General features: G+C 41.0%; 1 protein-coding gene across 3 annotated transcripts in view; it reads left to right on the top strand.

Annotated features, from left to right (window-relative positions):
• Window positions 1-18,850, top strand: part of APOOL (apolipoprotein O like) — a 125,416-nt gene that overhangs the window by 59,436 nt on the left and 47,130 nt on the right. For all 3 annotated transcript variants that reach the window (XM_079764301.1, XM_079764302.1, XM_079764303.1), the window contains exon 2: window positions 13,611-13,715. In XM_079764301.1, the coding sequence (XP_079620427.1) occupies window positions 13,611-13,715 (105 nt within the window). The remainder of the gene's footprint in view (window positions 1-13,610; window positions 13,716-18,850) is intronic.

Raw genomic sequence — 18,850 nt, 5'->3', positions numbered from 1 at the left:
GGAATCGAACCTGGGACCCCTGAGTCCGCAGGCTGACGCTCTATCCACTGAGCCAAACCGGTTTCGGCTCCTTCTTTTTTACCGCAGCATAGTATTCCATTGTGTAGATGTACCACAGTTTTTTAATCCACTCAACTGCTGATGGGCACTTAGGCTGTTTCCAAATCTTAGCTATGGTGAATTGTGCTTCTTTGAACATAGGGGTGCATATATTCTTTCTGATTGATGTTTCCAGTTTCTTGGGATATATTCCTAGAAGTGGGATCACTGGGTCAAATGGGAGCTCAATTTTTAGTTTTTTAAGGAAACTCCATACTGTTCTCCACCATGGCTGCACCAGTCTGCATTCCCACCAGCAGTGCACGAGGGTTCCTTTTTCTCCACATCCTTGCCAGCACTTGTCATTTGTTGACTTGTTGATAATGGCTATTCTGACAGGTGTGAGATGGTACCGCATTGTTGTTTTGATTTGCATCTCTCTAACGACTAGTGATTTAGAGCAGGTTTTCATATGTCTCTTGGCCTTCCTTCTGTCTTCTATTGAAAAGTTTCTATTTAGGTCCATTGCCCATTTTTTGATTGGGTTGTTTATCTTCTTTTTGTTAAGCTGCATGAGTTCCCTGTAAATGTTGGAGTTTAAACCCATATCGTTGACATCATTGGCAAATATGTTCTCCCATGCAGTGGACTTTCTTGTTGTTTTATTGATGGTTTCCATTGCTGTGCAAAAGCTTTTTATTTTGATGTAGTCCCATTTGTTTGTTTTCTCTTTAGCTTTCATTGCCCTAGGAGCAGTATTAGCGAAGAAGTTCTTTTGGAATATGTCAGAGATTTTTCTGCCTGTAGATTCCTCTAGTATTTTTATGGTTTCCTGTCTTATGTTTAAGTCCTTGATCCATTTTGAGTTTATTTTTGTGTATGGTGTAAGTTGGTGGTCTAGTTTCATTGTTTTGCATGTATCTGTACAATTTTCCAAACACCATTTATTGAAGAGACTGTCTTGACTCCATTGTATGTTCATGCATCCTTTGTCAAATATTAATTGAGCATAGTGATTTGGATCGATTCCTGGGTTCTCTGTTCTCTTCCCTTGATCTATATGTCTGTGCTTGTGCCAATACCAGGCAGTTTTTGAGAACAGTGGCTTTGTAATATAGCTTGAAATCTGGCATTGAGATCCCTCCTACTTTGTTCTTTCTCAGGATTGCTGTAGCTATTCGGGGTCTTTTTTTATTCCAGATGAATTTCTGGAAAGTTCGTTCTAGGTCTCTGACGTATGCCGTTGGTATTTTAATGGGAAGTGCATTGAAATTATAGATTGCTTTGGATAGTATGGACATTTTTATGATGTTGATTCTACCAATCCATGAACATGGTATGTTCTTCCATCTGTTTATGTCTTCCTCTATCTCTTTTTTCAGTGTTGTGTAGTTGTCCGCGTATAGGTCTTTTACCTCCTTAGTTAAGTTCATTTTTAGGTATCTTAATTTTTTTGGCATGATGGTAAATGGGATTGCTTTTTTAGTCTCTCTTTCTGTAAGTTCATTATTGGTGTATAGAAATGCCATAGATTTATTAGCATTTATTTTGTATCCTGCTACTCTGCCGAATTCATTTATTAAGTCTAATAATTTTTTGATGGAGTCTTTAGGGTTTTCTATGTACAGTATGATGTCATCTGCAAATAAGGACAGTTTTACTTCTTTTTCAATGTGGATGCCTTTTATTTCTTCTTCTTGTCTGATTGCAATGGCTAGTATTTCCAACACTATGTTGAACAGGAGTGGTGAGAGTGGGCATCCCTGTCTTGTTCCTGTTCTTAGGGCAAATGGTTTTAGTTTTTGCCCATTGAGTATGATGTTGGCTGTGGATTTGTCATATATCCCTTTTATTATGTTGAGGTATCATCCTTCTATTCCCATCTTGCTGAGAGTTTGTATCAATCAGGGTGTTGGATTTTGTCAAATGCTTTTTCTGCATCAATTGATATGACTATACTAGCATTCCCGTTGCCGGAAAAATCCTGCAATAGGGTTTCCTGCTGCACTCAACCCCGCCCCGCCTGCTCTCCTCCCTTGTCCCCCGCCCTGCCTTCTCCGCCAGCCCCCCTGCTCTCCTGCTCTCCTTCCTTCTCCCCTGGCCCCACCTCCGCTCCTCCCATCTCCCCCGTCCCCGCCTGCCCTCCTCCTTTCTTCCCCACCCCGCCTTCTCCGCCAGCCCGCCTGCTCTTCTTCCTTCTCCCCCAGCCCCGCCTCCGCTCCTCCCTTCTCCCCTGCCCCACCTTCTCCGCCAGCCCGCCCACTTTTCTCCCTTTTCCTCCAGCCCGTCAGCTCTCCTTCCTTAGCCCGCGGCCCCGCCTCTGCGCCTCCCTTCTCCCCTGGCCCCGCCTGCTCTCCTTCCTTCTCCCCCGGCCCCGCCTCCACTCCTCCCTTCTCCTCCCCCCAGCTTGCTTGCTTCACTGCAGCTTTGCTCCCTTCTGCAGCTCTTGGCTTATTTCTATGTTGTCTACATATGCAAATTAGCCGCCATATTTGTTGGGGTAATTTGCATACTCTTCCTGATTGTTTGGTGGGCGTGGCTTGGGCGTAGCGAAGGTGCGGTCAATTTGCATATTTGTCTATTATTAGGTAGAATGGTTTTTATCTCCCAATTTGTTTATGTGATGTATCACGTTTATTGATTTGTGAATATTGTACCATCCTTGCATCCCAGGGATAAATCCTACTTGGACGTGGTGTATGATCTTTCTGATGTACTGCTGGATTCGATTTGCTAGAATTTTGTTGAGGATTTTGGCATCTATGTTCATGAGGGATATTGGCCTGTAATTGTCTTTCATTGTGTTATCTTTATCTGGTTTTGTTATTAGGGTGATGCTGGCTTCATAGAAGGAGCTTGGAAGTGTTCCTTCTTCTTGAATTTTCTGGAATAATCTGAGGAGGATAGGTTTTAGCTCTTCCTTGAATGTTTTGTAAAACTCCCCTGTGAAGCCGTCTGGTCCCGGGCTTTTGTTTGCTGGAAGTTTTTTGATGACTGCTTCAATTTCTTCCATAGTTATCAGCCTATTGAGATTTTTAATCTCTTCCTGAGTAAGTTTTGGAAGGTTGTATTTTTCTAGGAATGTGTCCATTTCCTCCAGGTTGTCTAATTTGTTGGAATAGAGTTGTTCATAGTATTTTTTAACAATCCTTTGTATTTCTGTGGGGTCTGTTGTTATTTCACCTCTTTCATTTCTGATTTTGTTTATTTGGGTCCTCTCTCTTGCTTCTTGGTAAGCCTAGCTAGAGGTTCATCAATCTTGTTTATACTTTCAAAGAACCAGCTCTTGGTTATGTTGATTTTGTGTATTGTTGTTGTTTTTTTTTTGTTGTTGTTGTTTTTTTTTTTTGGTCTCTGTGTCATTCATTTCTGCTCTGATCTTTATTATTTCCTTTCTTCTGCTCCCTGTGGGCTTTTCTTATTGCTCCCTTTCAAATTCTTTGAGTTGTTGACTTAGATGATCTATTACCATTTTTTCTTGTTTTTTGAGGTAGGCATGTAGAGCTATACACACCCTCTCAGGACTGCTTTCCTTGTGTCCCATAGGATTTGCAATGTTGTGTTTTTATTGTCATTAGTCTCCAGGATGTTTTTAATTTCTTCTTTGATCTCATTGATAATCCAATCATTGTTTAATAGCATGCTATTCAGTTTCCAAGTGTTTGAAATTTTTGGATTGTTTTTATTGTAGTTTATTTCTAATATTATGCCATTGTGGTCTGAGAAAATGCTTGATATGATTTCAATCTTTTTGAATTTTGGGAGACTTTGCTTGTTACGCAATATGTGGTCTACTTTTGAGAATGTCCCATGTGCACTTGAGAAGAACGTATATTCCATGGCTTTGTGGTGAAATACTCTGAAGATGTCAAATAGGTCCATCTGATCTAGTGTGTCATTTAGAATTGCTGTTTCTTTGCTGATTTTTTGTCCAGAGGATTTATCCATTGATGTCAGTGGTGTATTAAAGTCCCCTACTATGATTGTATTGATGTCGATCTCTCCCTTGATATCTTCCAGGAGATTTTTATGTATTTGGTTGCTCCTGCATTGGGTGCATATACGTTTACCAGAGTTATATCTTCTTGCTAGATTGCTCCCTTTAGTATTATGTAGTGGCCTTTCCTTTGAGGTCTATTTTATCTGATATAAGTATCGCGACCCCAGCTTTTTTCTCATTTCCATTTGCCTGAAAAATGTTTTTCCATCCCTTCACTCTCAGTCTGTGTGAGTCTTTTGCTCTAAGGTGGGTCTCTTGTAGACAGCAAATATATGGGTCATGTTTTCTTATCCATTCAGCTACCCTATGTCTTTTGATTGGTGCATTTAATCCATTTAGGTTTAATGTTATTATTAAGTACCTGTTTGTTGACATATTTTTCCTTAGTGTTTGTGTTTTTTCTCCCCTTTCTCTTTCTTCTTTTTACAGCAGCCCCTTTAGCATTTCTTGCATTGCTGGCTTGGTAGTGATGAACTCTCTTAGCCCTTTTTTGTCTGTGAAGCTTCTGATTCCACCTTCAATTTTGAATGATAGCCTTGCTGGGTATAGTATTCTTGGATTCAGTCCCTTGGTTTGCATCACTTTGTATATTTCATTCCATTCCCTTCTGGCCTTGTGTGTTTCTGTTGAGAAATCAGTTGATATTCTGATAGGAGATCCCTGTAGGTAACTTTCTGTCTCTCTCTGGCAACCTTTAAGATTCTTGCTTTGTCGTTGGTGTTCTTCAATTTAATTATGATGTGTCTTGATGTCGGTCTTTTGGGGTTCAACTTGTTTGGGACTCTGTGTACTTCTTGGACTTGGATAGTTTTTTTCTTGCCAATATCAGGGAAGTTTTCTATTATTTCTTCTAACAGGTTTTCTATTCCTTGCTTCTCTTCCTATCCTTCTTTTATCCCTATTATTCGAAGGTTGTTTCGTTTTGTGTTGTCCCAAATCTCCCTTAGGCTCTCCTCTTGCTTTTTAAGTCTTCTTTCCAGTTGCTGCTGTGTTTGTGTGTTTTTTCCTACCTTCTAATTTGATGATATGGTCCTCACCCTCTTCTACTCTACTCTTTAAGCCTTCCATTGTGTTCTTTATTGCAGCTATGTCGTTCTTCATCTCCTCTTGGTTTCTTTTCATGTTGCTGACATTTTCATTCAGCTCCTTATAGTTCTCATTGAGTTGTGTGTATTTGTCATCCATCTGTTTAAACATCCTTATAATGAATACTGTGAGTTCTTTCTCTGTTAAGTTGCTAGCCTCAAGTTCATTTAACTCCCTTTCTGGTGATTCATCTTTTCCTTTGGAAATTTCCTTTTTGTCTCCCCATGTTTTCTTGTAATGTTTTAATTGTAGATCCACTTGCTTTGCTACCCAGGTTCTTTGGTGATGGTGCTACTGGTGTAATCTCTTAGTTCTCCTGAGCTTGGTCATCTAGTGTAGTTCCCTACTTGAACTATTTGGGTTCTCTTGATGTAGGCCTGTGAGTTTGAGAGGCACAGCTGCGGTGTTTAGAGGTCAGCAGTCGTGGAGGGTAGTATCCCAATTTTTTCTGTTTTGCCCCCTAAATTGAAATTACGCTTGCCTAGTGGGGACTCACAGTGGCTCCAAAGAACCGTCTGTCAGGGTGATGTGGCTCAGGGGGCCTGCACCCTGGAAAGGCGTGACTGTGTTGCCCAGAATTCTGTAGTTGTGGGGTGGGTAGACTCAGCTTTTGCTGCTGTACCTGTGGTGGATAGGCACTTACTCCCAGTGGCGGGTCCCAGGAGCACCAGCGGTAAGTTTGCCTGCGAGGCACACTGAAGCACTCTGGAGAGCACTGGCAGTGTAACTGAGTAATTGAGGTGCCTAGCTGCTAAAGGTTTTTCTTTTGGGCAGTTCTTCTGGCCTCAGGGAGTATATTGATTCTATGGTGATAATCAGGGTGGAATCAGGGTGTGGGTATATTGGTTGCCTGGAGACTGGAGGGAGGGTCTATTTCTCAGGAGAAAATGGTGACCGGGGATCTGATGTGAGTCAGCACCAGACACGCTTCCACTTCTCCTGGACCTGTTCTCTGCCTACTCTCCCTAGATTCCACAACTCGACCCATTCTTCTGCACCTCAACCATGGGTAAGTGAAAGGTCCCACGAACTAGGTTCAGTGGAGAAAGACGCAGGCCCCGGCACTAGGAGGGACTGTGTCTTTACCAGCTCCTCTCTTGCTGGCACTGCGCGCTCGGGCAGTTAGCTCTTCAGGGCTGCCTTTGAGCTCAGATCCCAAATCAGACTCCAAGGTCTAAAATCTACTACCTCCCGCAGTCCGGTGGACCCTTTTTCTCACAGTCAGACGGTTTGCCTGTCTTCAGGGACACGGCTTGGCGCCGTGTAGTTTTCCCCTGACCTTCTGGGCTTAGAGATCTGGCAGATTCTATTGCCCAGATCCTTGTTTTACCTTTTTCCAGGAGATCTCTGTCCTTCCCAGCTGCAAACTGTCTCACCAGCCGCATCTCCTTCGCCAATTCGGGCTGGATTCCTCTCGTTTCAGCTGCTCCCTCTATTTCCTCCTGGAGAAGGATCAGGACACATCTGCCTATTCTGCCGCCATTTTGTTCTCCCCACAACTTCTAAACTCATGTTTTTTCCATTATGCCACATTGCCTCATCAGTAAAAGTCAAGGTGTCTTGACACTGTGAATAATTCTCAGTGACTATATATATATATATATATATATATATATATATATATATATACCTTTATGAATATATATTTTAAATTTTTCAGGTAGATACCCAGAAGAGGGATTGTTGGGGCATACAGTATCTCTTTTCTTAATTTGTTAAGGAACCTCTATATTGTTTTTCATAGTGGCTGTACCAGTTTATATTCCCACCAGCAGGAATGAGGGTTCCTTTTGCTCCACAATCTCTCCACACTTGATATTACTGGTCTTGTTGATAATGGCCACTCTAAGAGGTCTGAGGTGGTATATCATTGTAGTTTTGATTTGCATTTCCCTAATAGCTAGTGAAGTTGAGCCTGTTTTCATGTATCTGTTAGCCATTTGTATTATTCTTGGGAGAGGTGTCTCTTCAGGTCCTCTGCCCATTTTTAAATTGGATTATTTGTTTGGTGTTGAGTTGTAGGAGTTCTTTATATATTTTGGATATTAACCCATAGTCAGAGCTATAGTTTGTAAATACCTTCTCCCATTTGGTCGGTTGCCTTTTTGTTTTGTTGGTTTCTTTTGCTGTGCAGACATTTTTAGTTTGATATACTCCCATTCATTTATTTTTGTCTTTAATTCCCTTGCCTTTGGGGTCAACTTACAAAATCCTCTTTAAGATCAAGGTCCACAAGTTTAGGACCTATGTTTTCCTCTATGTAATTTATACTTTCAGGTCTTATATTTAGTTCTTTGATCCTTTTTGAGTTAATTTTTATACATGGGGACAAATTGTAATCTACTTTCATTCTTTTGCATATGGCTTTCCAATTTCCCTAGCACCATTTATTTATTTTTAAGTAGCTTTTTATTGATTTTTATTTTAGAGAGGGAGGCAGGAGGGAGGGAGGGAGGGAGAGAGAGAGAGAGAGAGAGAGAGAGAGAGAGAGAGAGAGAGAGAAACATCGATCAACCTGGGTATGTGCCCTGACCAGGAATCGAATTGGCAAATGTTTGGTGCATGGGATGGCCCTCAACCAACTGAGCCACTGGCCAGGGCCCCAGCACCATTTTTTAAAATTGTCTTTATTGTTGAAAGTATTACAGATGTCCCCTTTTCCCCCATTGACCCTTTCCTACCCCCTCCCCCAGGCCTTTATAGCACTATTGGTCTGTGTCCATGGGTATGCATATATGCATACAAATTCTTTGATTAATCTCTTTCCACCCACCCCCTTCCCTCTGAGATTCCTCAGTCTGTTTTATGCTTCCATGTCTCTGGATCTATTTTGTTCATCAGTTTATTTTCATTAGATTCTACATATAAGTGAGATCATGTGATACTTATCTTTCTCTGATTGGCTTATTTCTCTTATAATCTCCAGGTCCCTCCATGCTGTCTCAAAGGCTAAGAGATCCTTATTTTTTATAGCTGCATAGTATTCCATTGTGTAATTATACCATGCTCTTTTGATTACTGTTGCCTGTAGTATATTTTGATGTCAGGTAGTGTGATTCCTCCCGCTTATTTCTTTTTACTAAGCATTGCTTTGGCCATTCGGGGTCTTTTGAGGTTCCACAAAAATCTGATTTTTTTTTTGTTTTGTTCTAATTATTAAAAAAAATATCATTGGGATTTTAATGGAGATTGCTTTAAATGGTAATTTGGCCATTTTAACCATGTTGATTCTTCTAGACCATGAACATGGAATATCTTTCCACTTTATTGTGTCTTTTTCAATTTTTTTTAGTAATGCCTTTTAGTTTTCAGTATGTAGGTCCTTTACATTCTTTGCTGAGTTTATTCCTAGGTATTTTATTCTTTTTGTTGCAATTGTAAAAGGAATTTTTTTCATTTCTTTTTATGATATTTTATTTTTAGTATATCGGAATGTAGTGGATTTTTGTACATTGATTTTCTATACTGCTACTTTACTGTATTTGTTTATTGGTTCTGATATTTTTTGGTGGAGTGTTTAAGGTTTTATATATAAAGAATTATTTCATCTGCAAAAAGTTATATTTTACTTCTTCCTTTCCTATTTGGATACCTGTTATTTATTTCTCTTGCTTGATTGCTCTTGCTAGAATTTCTAGCACTATGTTGAATAAGAGTGGTAGGAGTGGGCATCCTTTTCTTGTTCCTGATTGTAGACTAAAAGCTTTTAGTTTTCACCATTGAGTATGATGTTAGCTGAGGGTTTGTCACATATGTTCTTTATTATGTTGAGGTACTTTTCTTCTGTACACTTTTAGTTGTGTGTTTTAATCATAAATGGATGGTATATCTTATCACATGTTTTTTCTGCATCTGTTGATAACATCATATAATTTTTATCTTTTGTTTTGTTCATGTGGTGTAATCCATTGATAGACTTGTATATGTTGAACCATCCTTGTGCCCTTGGAATGAACCCCACTTGAAAGTGATGTATTATTTTTTTAATGTATTGTTGTATTCAATTTGTTACTTTGTTGTTTAGGATTTTTGCATCTGTATTCATCAGAGATATGACTCTAGTGTTTTTTTGTTTGTTTGTTTTTTTAGTGTGTTTGTTATCCTTGCTAGGTTTTGATAGTAGGGATATGTTGGCCTCATATAATGTGGTAGGAAATATAGCTTCTTTAATTTTTTGAAAGAGTTAGAGAAAGGTATAAAATCTTCTTTGAATGGTTGGTAGATTTCACTAGTGAAGCCATATGGTTGTGGACTTTTACTTTTGGGGAAGTTTTTGATGGTTCTTTCAATTTCCTCACCGATGATCTTTCTATTTAGATTTTCCAGTTCTTCCTGTTTCAGGATAGGAATGTAATGTAAATAACCAATGTGTCCTTCCATAGATGATTGGATAAAGAAGTAGAACATACACTGAGTGGCCAGATTATTATGATCTCTGAACGCATAATAATCTGGCCACTCAGTGTGTGTGTGTGTGTGTGTGTGTGTGTGTGTGTGTATGAGGCCGGTGCATGAATTTGTGCATGTGGGGGTCCGGCCAGCCTGTCCAGGGGGAGGGGACATGGGCAGTTGGCTGACCTGCTTGCTGGTCAAACTCCTGGTCAAGGGGACAATTTGCATATTAGCCTTTTATTATATAGGATATACACTGAGTGGCCAGATTATTAAGCGTTCAGAGATCATAATAATCTGGCCACTCAGTGTATATACAATGGGATACTGCTCAGCCAAAAGAATAGATGAAATACTACCATTTGCAACAACAAGGATGGATCTTAAGAATCACACCCGTGAGGGGTGACCAAACGACTGAACAGCAGGCTGCGTTAGGCAACCAGGCCGGCAAGGTTGGGGCAGTTGGGGTTGACCAAGCCAGCAAGGAGGGGGCAGTTGGGAGCAACCTGGCCGGCAGCAGGGGGCAGTTAGGGGCGACCAGGCCGGCATGCAGAGGTAGTGAGGGGAGATCAGGTCAGCAAGGGGGGGCAGTTAGGGGCGACCAGGTAGGCAGGCAGGTGAGCGATTAGGAGCCAGCAGTCCAGGATTGTGAGATGGATGTCTGACTGCCGGTTTAGGCCTGATCCCAGGGATTGCGCCTAAACTGGCAGTTGGACATCCCCCAAGGGGTCCCTGATTCGAGAGTATGCAGGCTGGGCTGAGGGGACCCCTCCTCCCCCATGCACGAATTTTGTGCACTGGGCCTCTAGTATGGGATAATTGAAAGCAACAAATAAACAAGCAAACAAAAACTCATAGACCCAGATAACAGTATGCTGTTACCAGTGGGAAGTGGCTTTGAGGGATAAAAAAGGGTAAAAGAGTTCAAATATATGATGACTGAAGATTTGACTTTGGAAGTAGGGCAAACAATCCTATATAATAAAGAGGTAATATGCAAATTAGCCCTCATGCCATCACAAGATGGCTGTGCCCACAGTGGAGGCGGGGTTCCTATAATGAGTGATCAGCAGGGACCTGAGGCTGCATGGCACCGGGCCGGGGTGGGAGACCTTAGGCTGCACCCCCTGCCCAGCAGGGCTTGACAGGGGACCTCAGGCCACAGCCCCACCCTGGTGCTGGGCCAGGGGACCTTAGGCTGTGACTCCTGCCCCAGCGCCAGGCTTGGGGACATCAGGCCATGCCCCCTGCCTGGCGGGGCTTGATGGGGGACCTCAAGGTGTGCCCCCTGCCCCAGCCCAGGGGACCTCAGGCCATGCCCCCTGCCCCAGCACCAGGCCGGGGGACCTCAGGCCATGCCCCCGCCCTGACATTGGTTCAGAGAACCTCAGGCCATGTCCCCCGCCCTGATGCCTCAGGGCAGAGGACCTGAGGCTGCAACCCCTGCCTGGCGCCAGGCTGGGAGGACCTGAAGTTGTGCCCCCTGCCCGGCGGGGCTTGACAGGCGTGGGGCCAGTCGGGTCTGGGTCTCGCGTGATTTAGAGGCGCACGCGGGTGGGCGGGGGGCACCCCCAGGCACTTGACTCTGGGTCCTGCGGCATGCCCCAGACTCTGACAGGAGGAAGATTTTCATATACATTTTACTAATTTTCTTTCATCTCTTACACTACTATTGTAGAAAAAGGGCAAATAGCAATATTAAAATATTTCTTCTAATTAATTCCCTTTTAATGTACATGAATTTTGTGCACTGGGCTGCTAGTATAATATACAGATGATGCATCATAGAATTGTACATTTGAAACCTATATAATTTTTGGAACCAATGTCACTCCCATAATTTTTATTTTAAATAATAAATAAAAATATATATGAAAAAAACAGTCAAGGTGAATGAACCCTGTCCATCTGAGTAGAAAATGTAGCAAAGATACTTAAGGCATTTTAAAACTATATTATCTTTTTAGCCTACAGTTCAGATAATCAATCCAGACTCTGGAGCACTAGATCATAATTACCAAGTAGTACCTATGAGTTTTTTATAGTCTACATTTATTATTATTACATTATGCAAAGTAAGATGATTATACTCTGAGTGTTGAAAAATTTTCAGGTATTAGTATATGTCAAAAGTGTTTTTATTATATCTAGGGAGTAAGGTCTAATTAGGTGTTTTAAAAATAGTTTATATATGTTATAAGAATTGGCATTGTCCAAATAATCATTTCAGGGCTTTATTACCAAAATTTCCCAAGTACATGGGAGAGCATTGTTGCTAGCATCAGTTTTAATATGCTTTTTATTGACACCTGACATAGATATGGAGTAGAAATCTTGTTATTTGATTAGTAAATACCTACTGGATATAAGAAATAAAAAATGATGTCTTGGGAAGGCAGGCCTAGCTAAATCATTATGTGATACTATATGCATTAGTGGGAGGCTTGAAGAGGGAAAAAGTGAACAAATTTTCTCTGATTAGTATTGAGTCTTCATTTTACCCTGTATTTCTGGAATCTCAATCTAAATCAAGAGTCCTGCCTAGTTTAAATAGGAAATTAATTAGTTCCTGTAGCTTTCCTTACTCCACTCAGAAAATATTGAAAAATGTTTCAGAAATGAAATAAAGGCACTATTAGAGAACATTTAGAAATTTTTGCCCAGGAGTTCTTCCAGTTCTGCACAATTACACTTGCATGTATGCCAAAGAGACCTCTTCTCTCTGGATGTTCTTTATTGATTTCAGCAAGTCTCCATTCCCTTCTAAAGAATCAAGATCTTAAAATATTTGTTTCCTGGAAAGCTTTTCATTTGGCCTGTTGAATATGTAGTTTTTGGGAATTACTTTGGTACTTGAATAAACACTGGAACACTTCGTTCTTACATCCAGTAATTTTCCTGCATTTTAAATTCAAATCAAGTTATATAAAAAACTCGGGTCATGTTGGCTTTATACTCTGTGAAACCAGGGGAAAAGAATGCATTGGGAATGTTAGGGGGAAGGTATTTGTAATGGAAGGAAACTTTTTAAATTAGTAATGTAAATTTGTATTTCAAGATGTAACCTGATTCACTTAGTACTTCAAATCACCTTTTCCTTTATTTTTTTCATAATATTTATCAATTTGTTATATTCCACATAATATAGTTATTGTGTTTATTATCTGACTCTGCTCTATGAGAATGTCAGCTGCATGAGAGCAAGGATCTTTGTTTTGTTCACTGATATATCCTAAGCACTGAGACCAGGATCTGGCATACAGTAGTTACTCAGTTAATATTTGTGGACTGAATGAATACCATGATCTATCTCACTTCATCCCTCAAATTTTATATTCATTTCTTCCTGGTAATTATTGTATGTTGCTATATTCCATATGAAGTAGGTAGTTAACTTATTGTTAAAAATAATACTCTATCATCTAGTATGAGAAGAGAATTTTAGGAATTATATCCTCAAAATGTTTAAAGATGTAATTTGTAATGCTTCAGTTTTCAATAAGTTTTAGTGAAACCCATAGTGTTCCACAGATGCCCACAAAATTTATTAGGAAATTGAGGATGGGAAACTTTTCAAGCATCCCTATGTTCATAGCAGCATTATGTACAATAGCTAAGATGTGGAAACAGCCTAAGTGCCCATCAGTAAATGAGTGGATAAAAAAGTTATAGTATATTTACACAATAGAATACTATGCAGCTATAAAAAAGGATCTCTTACCCATTGTGACAGCATGGATGGATCTGGACATTATTATGCTAAGTGAAATAAGCCAGTCAGAGAAAGACAAGTATCACATGATCTCACTTATATGTGGAATCTAATGAACAAAATAGGTCCAGAGACATGGAAGCATGCAGCAGACTGACGAATCTTAGAGGGGAGAGGGGGTGTGGGAAGAAATTTAACCAAAGAACTTATATGTGTAACCCATGGGCACAGACAATAGTGCAGTGAATGCCTGGAGGGTTGCAGGACCCCAGTGGAGAGGGACAAAGGGCAGAAAATGGGGGACATCTGTAATACTCTCAACAATAAAAATAAATGTTATACATATATATATATATATATTGTGTGTATCTTTCTCAGATGAGAAAGCTGACAATCATGCCTGCAGGGCTGATATTTGCATCTATAAGTGTGCATGCAGCCAAAGAAGAGGAATCCAAAAAGCAGCTAATGAAACCAGAGCAGGTAACTTGTGTATAAAGGTTTGTGAATTTTTTATAATATAAATATGATAGAATGAATTTTTATTATGTTGTTGTTACCCCTACTCATAAAAATATCTTTGAAATATTTGTTAAACACGTTTTGTAAGTTGAGAGAAACAGTTATAAGGTGTCTTAAAATAAACACTATTATATTTAACTCAAAACTCTAATATCCTAATTCCAAGGAAAAACAATTGGTGATTTTTCTCAATGAGTAATCAATGAGTAGTACAGGGTCTTAGTACTTTTAAGCTGTCTGGTTTTTCTTCCTTGAAAATGTATACAGGTATTTGGAAGCTTTAGTTTAAGAAACTCATTAAGATCTCATTTTTGAAAGTGACTTTACGTTTTCTAGTTCAGCCTTCTGTATGTTACTAAAATACAATAGGTACCCTAAGTGACCATTTATCTTCTACATGAATATAACTCTGGATTAAGGAACCTAAGGCAATCCATTCAATTTGCTGGCAGCTCTCATTCAATTTGAGGTCCTTCCTTAGGTCAGACAAACCTTTGTCATAATAAGTTCTGCCCATTTGCCCTGTATCTCTTATATTGGTACCATACAGAAAAATTCTCGTCTCTCTTCCACCAAACAACTCTTCAGATGTTAACTACTTTTGCTTCCTGGATAAGTATATTAGTAGCTTTAACCTTTCTTCATATGTCCATAGCTTTTAGTTCCTTCATTTTAAAAAATATATATATTTTTATTGATTTCAGAGAGGAAGGGAGAATGAAAGAGAGATAGAAACATTAATCATAAGAGAGAATCATTGATTGACTGCCTCCTGCATGCCCCATACTGGGGATCGAACCCACAATGCACACATGTGCCCTGAGTGGGAATTAAACCATGACCTGCTGGTTCATAGGTCAATGCTCAATCACTGAGCCATGCCAGCCAGGCAGTTCCTTCACTCTCTTGATTATTCTCTGCTCTACATATTTGGGATGGTTAGCATTTACCTCAGGTGTAAATATTTTGACCACTGCTCGATTAAATCAGACTCTGATTTCTGTTCTAGATAATATGTTTATATTGAAGCTCCCTAAGATCACATTCACTTTTACATATATATATATTTTTTAATTTCTTTATTGATTAAGGTATCACATATTTGTCCTCATGCCCCCATTCCCATCCCACACCCCTCCCCACACATGCACCCACCCCCCTGTTGTCCCCAACCGCTGGTTAGGCTCATATGCTTGCACATAAGTCCTATGGTTGATCTCTCCCCTTTACCCCCACCCTCCCCTACCCTCCCTCTGAGGCCCGACAGTCTGATCCGTGCCTCCTTGTTTCTGGGTCTGTTCTTGATCATCAGTCTTTGTTGTTCATTATTTCCAGTAGATGAGTGAGATCATGTGCTATTAGAAATACACTTATAAGAAGCGAAAATGAGACAAGCAATAATGGTTATGGTGACAGGAAATGAATCAGTGTGTAGTGAGTTTCTTTCTGGGCCAATAGTTCTTTTGAGACCCAATTACAATGTCACACAGTTCCTTATGTGTACATGTCAGCACTGACATTACAGTTCTGGATGGTGGAGAAATGGTGGTAATGCAGGTCCGACTCTCTGGTTTGGTCCTGGGCAACCTGCAGTGATGGACAGCTGCTAACTGCTAGTATGGGAAGACCAAGTCAGCGTCTTCCATCTCTGGACTGCTTCTCTTCTGTCTTCGTGGCTGGAGTAGTCCTGTCGATTCCTCTCTGTTGCTGGAATCCACATGGTCTCGGAGTTGTTTTCTGAAAATATACAAACATATTCTCGACCAAAAGTTAATAAAGGAATATTTTCTATAAATTTGACTTGGAATCCTATTTCATTTTTTGCCCAAATGATTTTCCTCTGGCTTGTTTTGACACCTTGTGTGTTTTTCATGGGTGTCTTGCTTTTAGCCTTACAATTAATTTTCTAAAGTATTAATTTTCCAGAAGTAATTTACTTACAGGGTATTTTTCCTTACATGATATTCTTCTACTATACCCTCCTTTTTTGATTTAAATGTTAGGAGGCTTTTGAAAATTTTATAATGTAGTCTTGATGGCTTTTACATTTTAATTTTTTGCTCTATAGTATTACTGTTTTAGGTTCATTACATAGTGCACAATTTTATCATGAGATGAAGTACCAATAACAATTTTAGTTAACACTTTAGGAACACTTTTTGTCCAGTACAATTAATTTTTCTAGACTATTCGCTTGTTTCAACTCTAGAAAAATTAATTGTACTGGACAAAAAGTGTTCCTAAAGTGTTGAAACACTTTTACATATATTTTTGTTTTTGTCCTCACAATCTCATGTATAAAATTTAACAAAATTACCTTTGACCATGACATAGTGAATTTGTAGTTCTTAAAATTTATTAAAATTTTTATATGGGCTACTGGTAAGGTATGTCTTTTCCCAAACTGTACTTATGCATATAGACTTTTGGGATTCAGTTGCAGGTATATATACACTGAGTGGCCAGATTATTATGATCTCTGAACACATAATAATCTGGCCACTAAGTGTATTTGTATCTCAAGTGGGTACCAAAAAGGATTCCAGACTTTTGCTGGAGATCAGCCACCTATTTGCCCTGAGCTTTCTATCAGCCAGTGCAAAGGGGAAAACTGATCAGGTGCACGATTTATAGTATTTTTGATATCAAATAAATGAGGTACTCAAGAGAAGTACACTGAGTGGCCAGATTATTATGCATTCAGAGATCATAATAATCTGGCCACTCAGTGTATATGCCTGTTTAACTTTCATCTTGTTGATCTAGTCTATCATATAGGCCTGTTGATATCTAATTGTGGTTACTGATTTGGTCTCCACTTTACTTTTTCCTTTTCCATCCTTAAGTCACCATAAGGTGTCTGTACATACTTAGAAATGTATATTGAATCAGATGGGTCGGAATCTGAATATTGACTCCACCCCTGACTATTTGGATAATATTGGACAGAATTCTTATTGGTGTCTCAGATAGTCTGTTGTGTGAATGTACCATTATCAAATGGACAAATTTCATAATTTTGAAAATTTAGCTTATTTCTAATAATTTGTTTACTGTAATAGTACTTTGTCAAAACATTCTATACATAAAGCTGTATGTGCATCTATAACTATTTCCTTATAGTAAGTTTATAGAAATGGAATTATAGGTCAGAATGCATGAAAATTTCAATACATTGTCAAACTGACATGCATAAAATTTAACAAAAATTACTTTCTGAGCTCCTTTTGCATATGTGTGAGGCACTAGTCTAAGCATCCTAATTAAAATCCTAACATGCTAAGTGTCCGGTGTCCGGTTGGCTGTTCAACCAATCAAAGTGTAACATGCTAATGATATGCTAAGGCTGCTCAACCACTTGCAATGACGTGCACTGACCACCAGGGGGCAGACAGTCAACCAGTTAACCAGTCGCTATGATGTGCACTGATCACCAGGGGGCATATGCTCCAACCAGTAAGTTAGCTTGCTGCTGAGGTCCAGCTGATCGGGACTGAGCAAGACAGGCTGAACATGCCCTGGAGCCCTCCCACAGTCCCTCCCCGCTGGCCAACCTCCCGCATCCCTCTCCTCCCCGGCCCAGATTGTGCACCAGTGGGGTCCCTCTGCCTGGCCTGCGCCCTCTCGCAATCCGGGAACCCATGGGGGATGTTGGAGAGCCAGTTTCGGCCCAACGGCAGAACAACCAGTCACTATGATGTGCAATGACCACCAGGGGACAGACACTCAACGCAGGAGCTGCCCCCTGGTGGTCAGTGTGCTCCCACAGGGGGAACGCTGCTCAGCCAGAAGCCAGGCTCATGGCTGGTGAGTGCAGCGGCTAAGGATGTCTGACTGATGACTTAGGCCCGCTCCCCATGGAGGACATCAGTTGGACATCCCCTGAGGGCTCCCGGAATCTGAGAGGGTGCAGGCCGGGCTGAGAGACCCCCAAGAGCATGAATTTCATGCACCGGACCTCTAGTTGCCCTATATAATAAAGAGGTAATATGCAAATTGACTGCCACTCCCTCACACAAGATGGCTGCCCCCATGTAGTCACCAGATGGCCACCACAAGATGGCCGGCAGGGGAGAGCAGTTGTGGGTGATCAGGCCAGCAGGGGAGGGCAGTTAGGGGTAACCAGGCCAGCAGGGGAGGGCAGTTAGGGGCAACCGGGCTGGCAGGGGAGGGCAGTTGGGGGCAATTGGGCCGGCAGAGGAGGGCAGTAGGGGGCGACCGGGCCGGCAGGGGTGGGCAGTTGGGGGCGACCGGACCGGCAGGGGAGGGCAGTTAGGGGTAACCAGGCCGGCAGGGGAGGGAAGTTAGGGGCAACTGGGCTGGCAGGGGAGGGCAGTTGGGGGCAACTGGGCCGGCAGGGGTGGGCAGTTGAGGGCGACCAGGCCAGCAATGGAGGGCAGTTGAGGGCGATCGGGCCGGCAGGGGAGGGCAGTTGGGGGCGATCGGGCCGGCAGGGGAGCAGTTAGGCGTCAATCAGGCTGGCAGTAGAGTGGTTAGGGGGTGATCAGGCTGGCAGGCAGAAGTGATTAGGGGCAATCATGCAGGCAGGCTGGCGAGCGGTTGGGAGCCAGCAGTCCCGGATTGTGAGAGGGATGTCCAACAGCCGGTTTAGGCGCAATACCACAGGATCCCGAGGGGTCCCAGATTGGAGAGGGTGCAGGCTGGGCTGAGGAACACCCCTCCCCCCAGTACACGAATTTCTTGCACCAAGCCTCTAGTATTTTAATAATAAATCCATAAACTTTTATTAATTTTTATTTGCAGTCTAAGATAGATTCACTTCCCTACTAGCTTGCTATATCTCAGTATTCTTTTTCCTTTTTTAGTCTTAGAGAGATGATGTTTTTAAGCCTACCTTGACATTCCAAAATCTAGGTAGGAAGATCAGTAACTAGCATTTGACCCAATATCTGCATTTGCATATTTCAGAATTTAAAAATAAATTTGTGTTCTTTACTATATTATGGAATATACAGAATTCCTTGATATTTAGTGTTTTCCCTAGTACATTTTAAATAGAATTTAATGGAATTACTTGTTAAAGTTTGTGATGCTAAGTGCTAAGGACTATCATTCGCAAAGTCAGTTCCCATTTC

The sequence above is a fragment of the Cnephaeus nilssonii genome (genome assembly GCF_951640355.1).
Source record: "Cnephaeus nilssonii genome assembly, chromosome: X".
NCBI classification, from domain to species: domain Eukaryota; kingdom Metazoa; phylum Chordata; class Mammalia; order Chiroptera; family Vespertilionidae; genus Cnephaeus; species Cnephaeus nilssonii.
The sequence above is the reverse complement of the archived record's forward strand: the minus strand, read 5'-3'. Positions and strand labels throughout refer to the sequence as shown.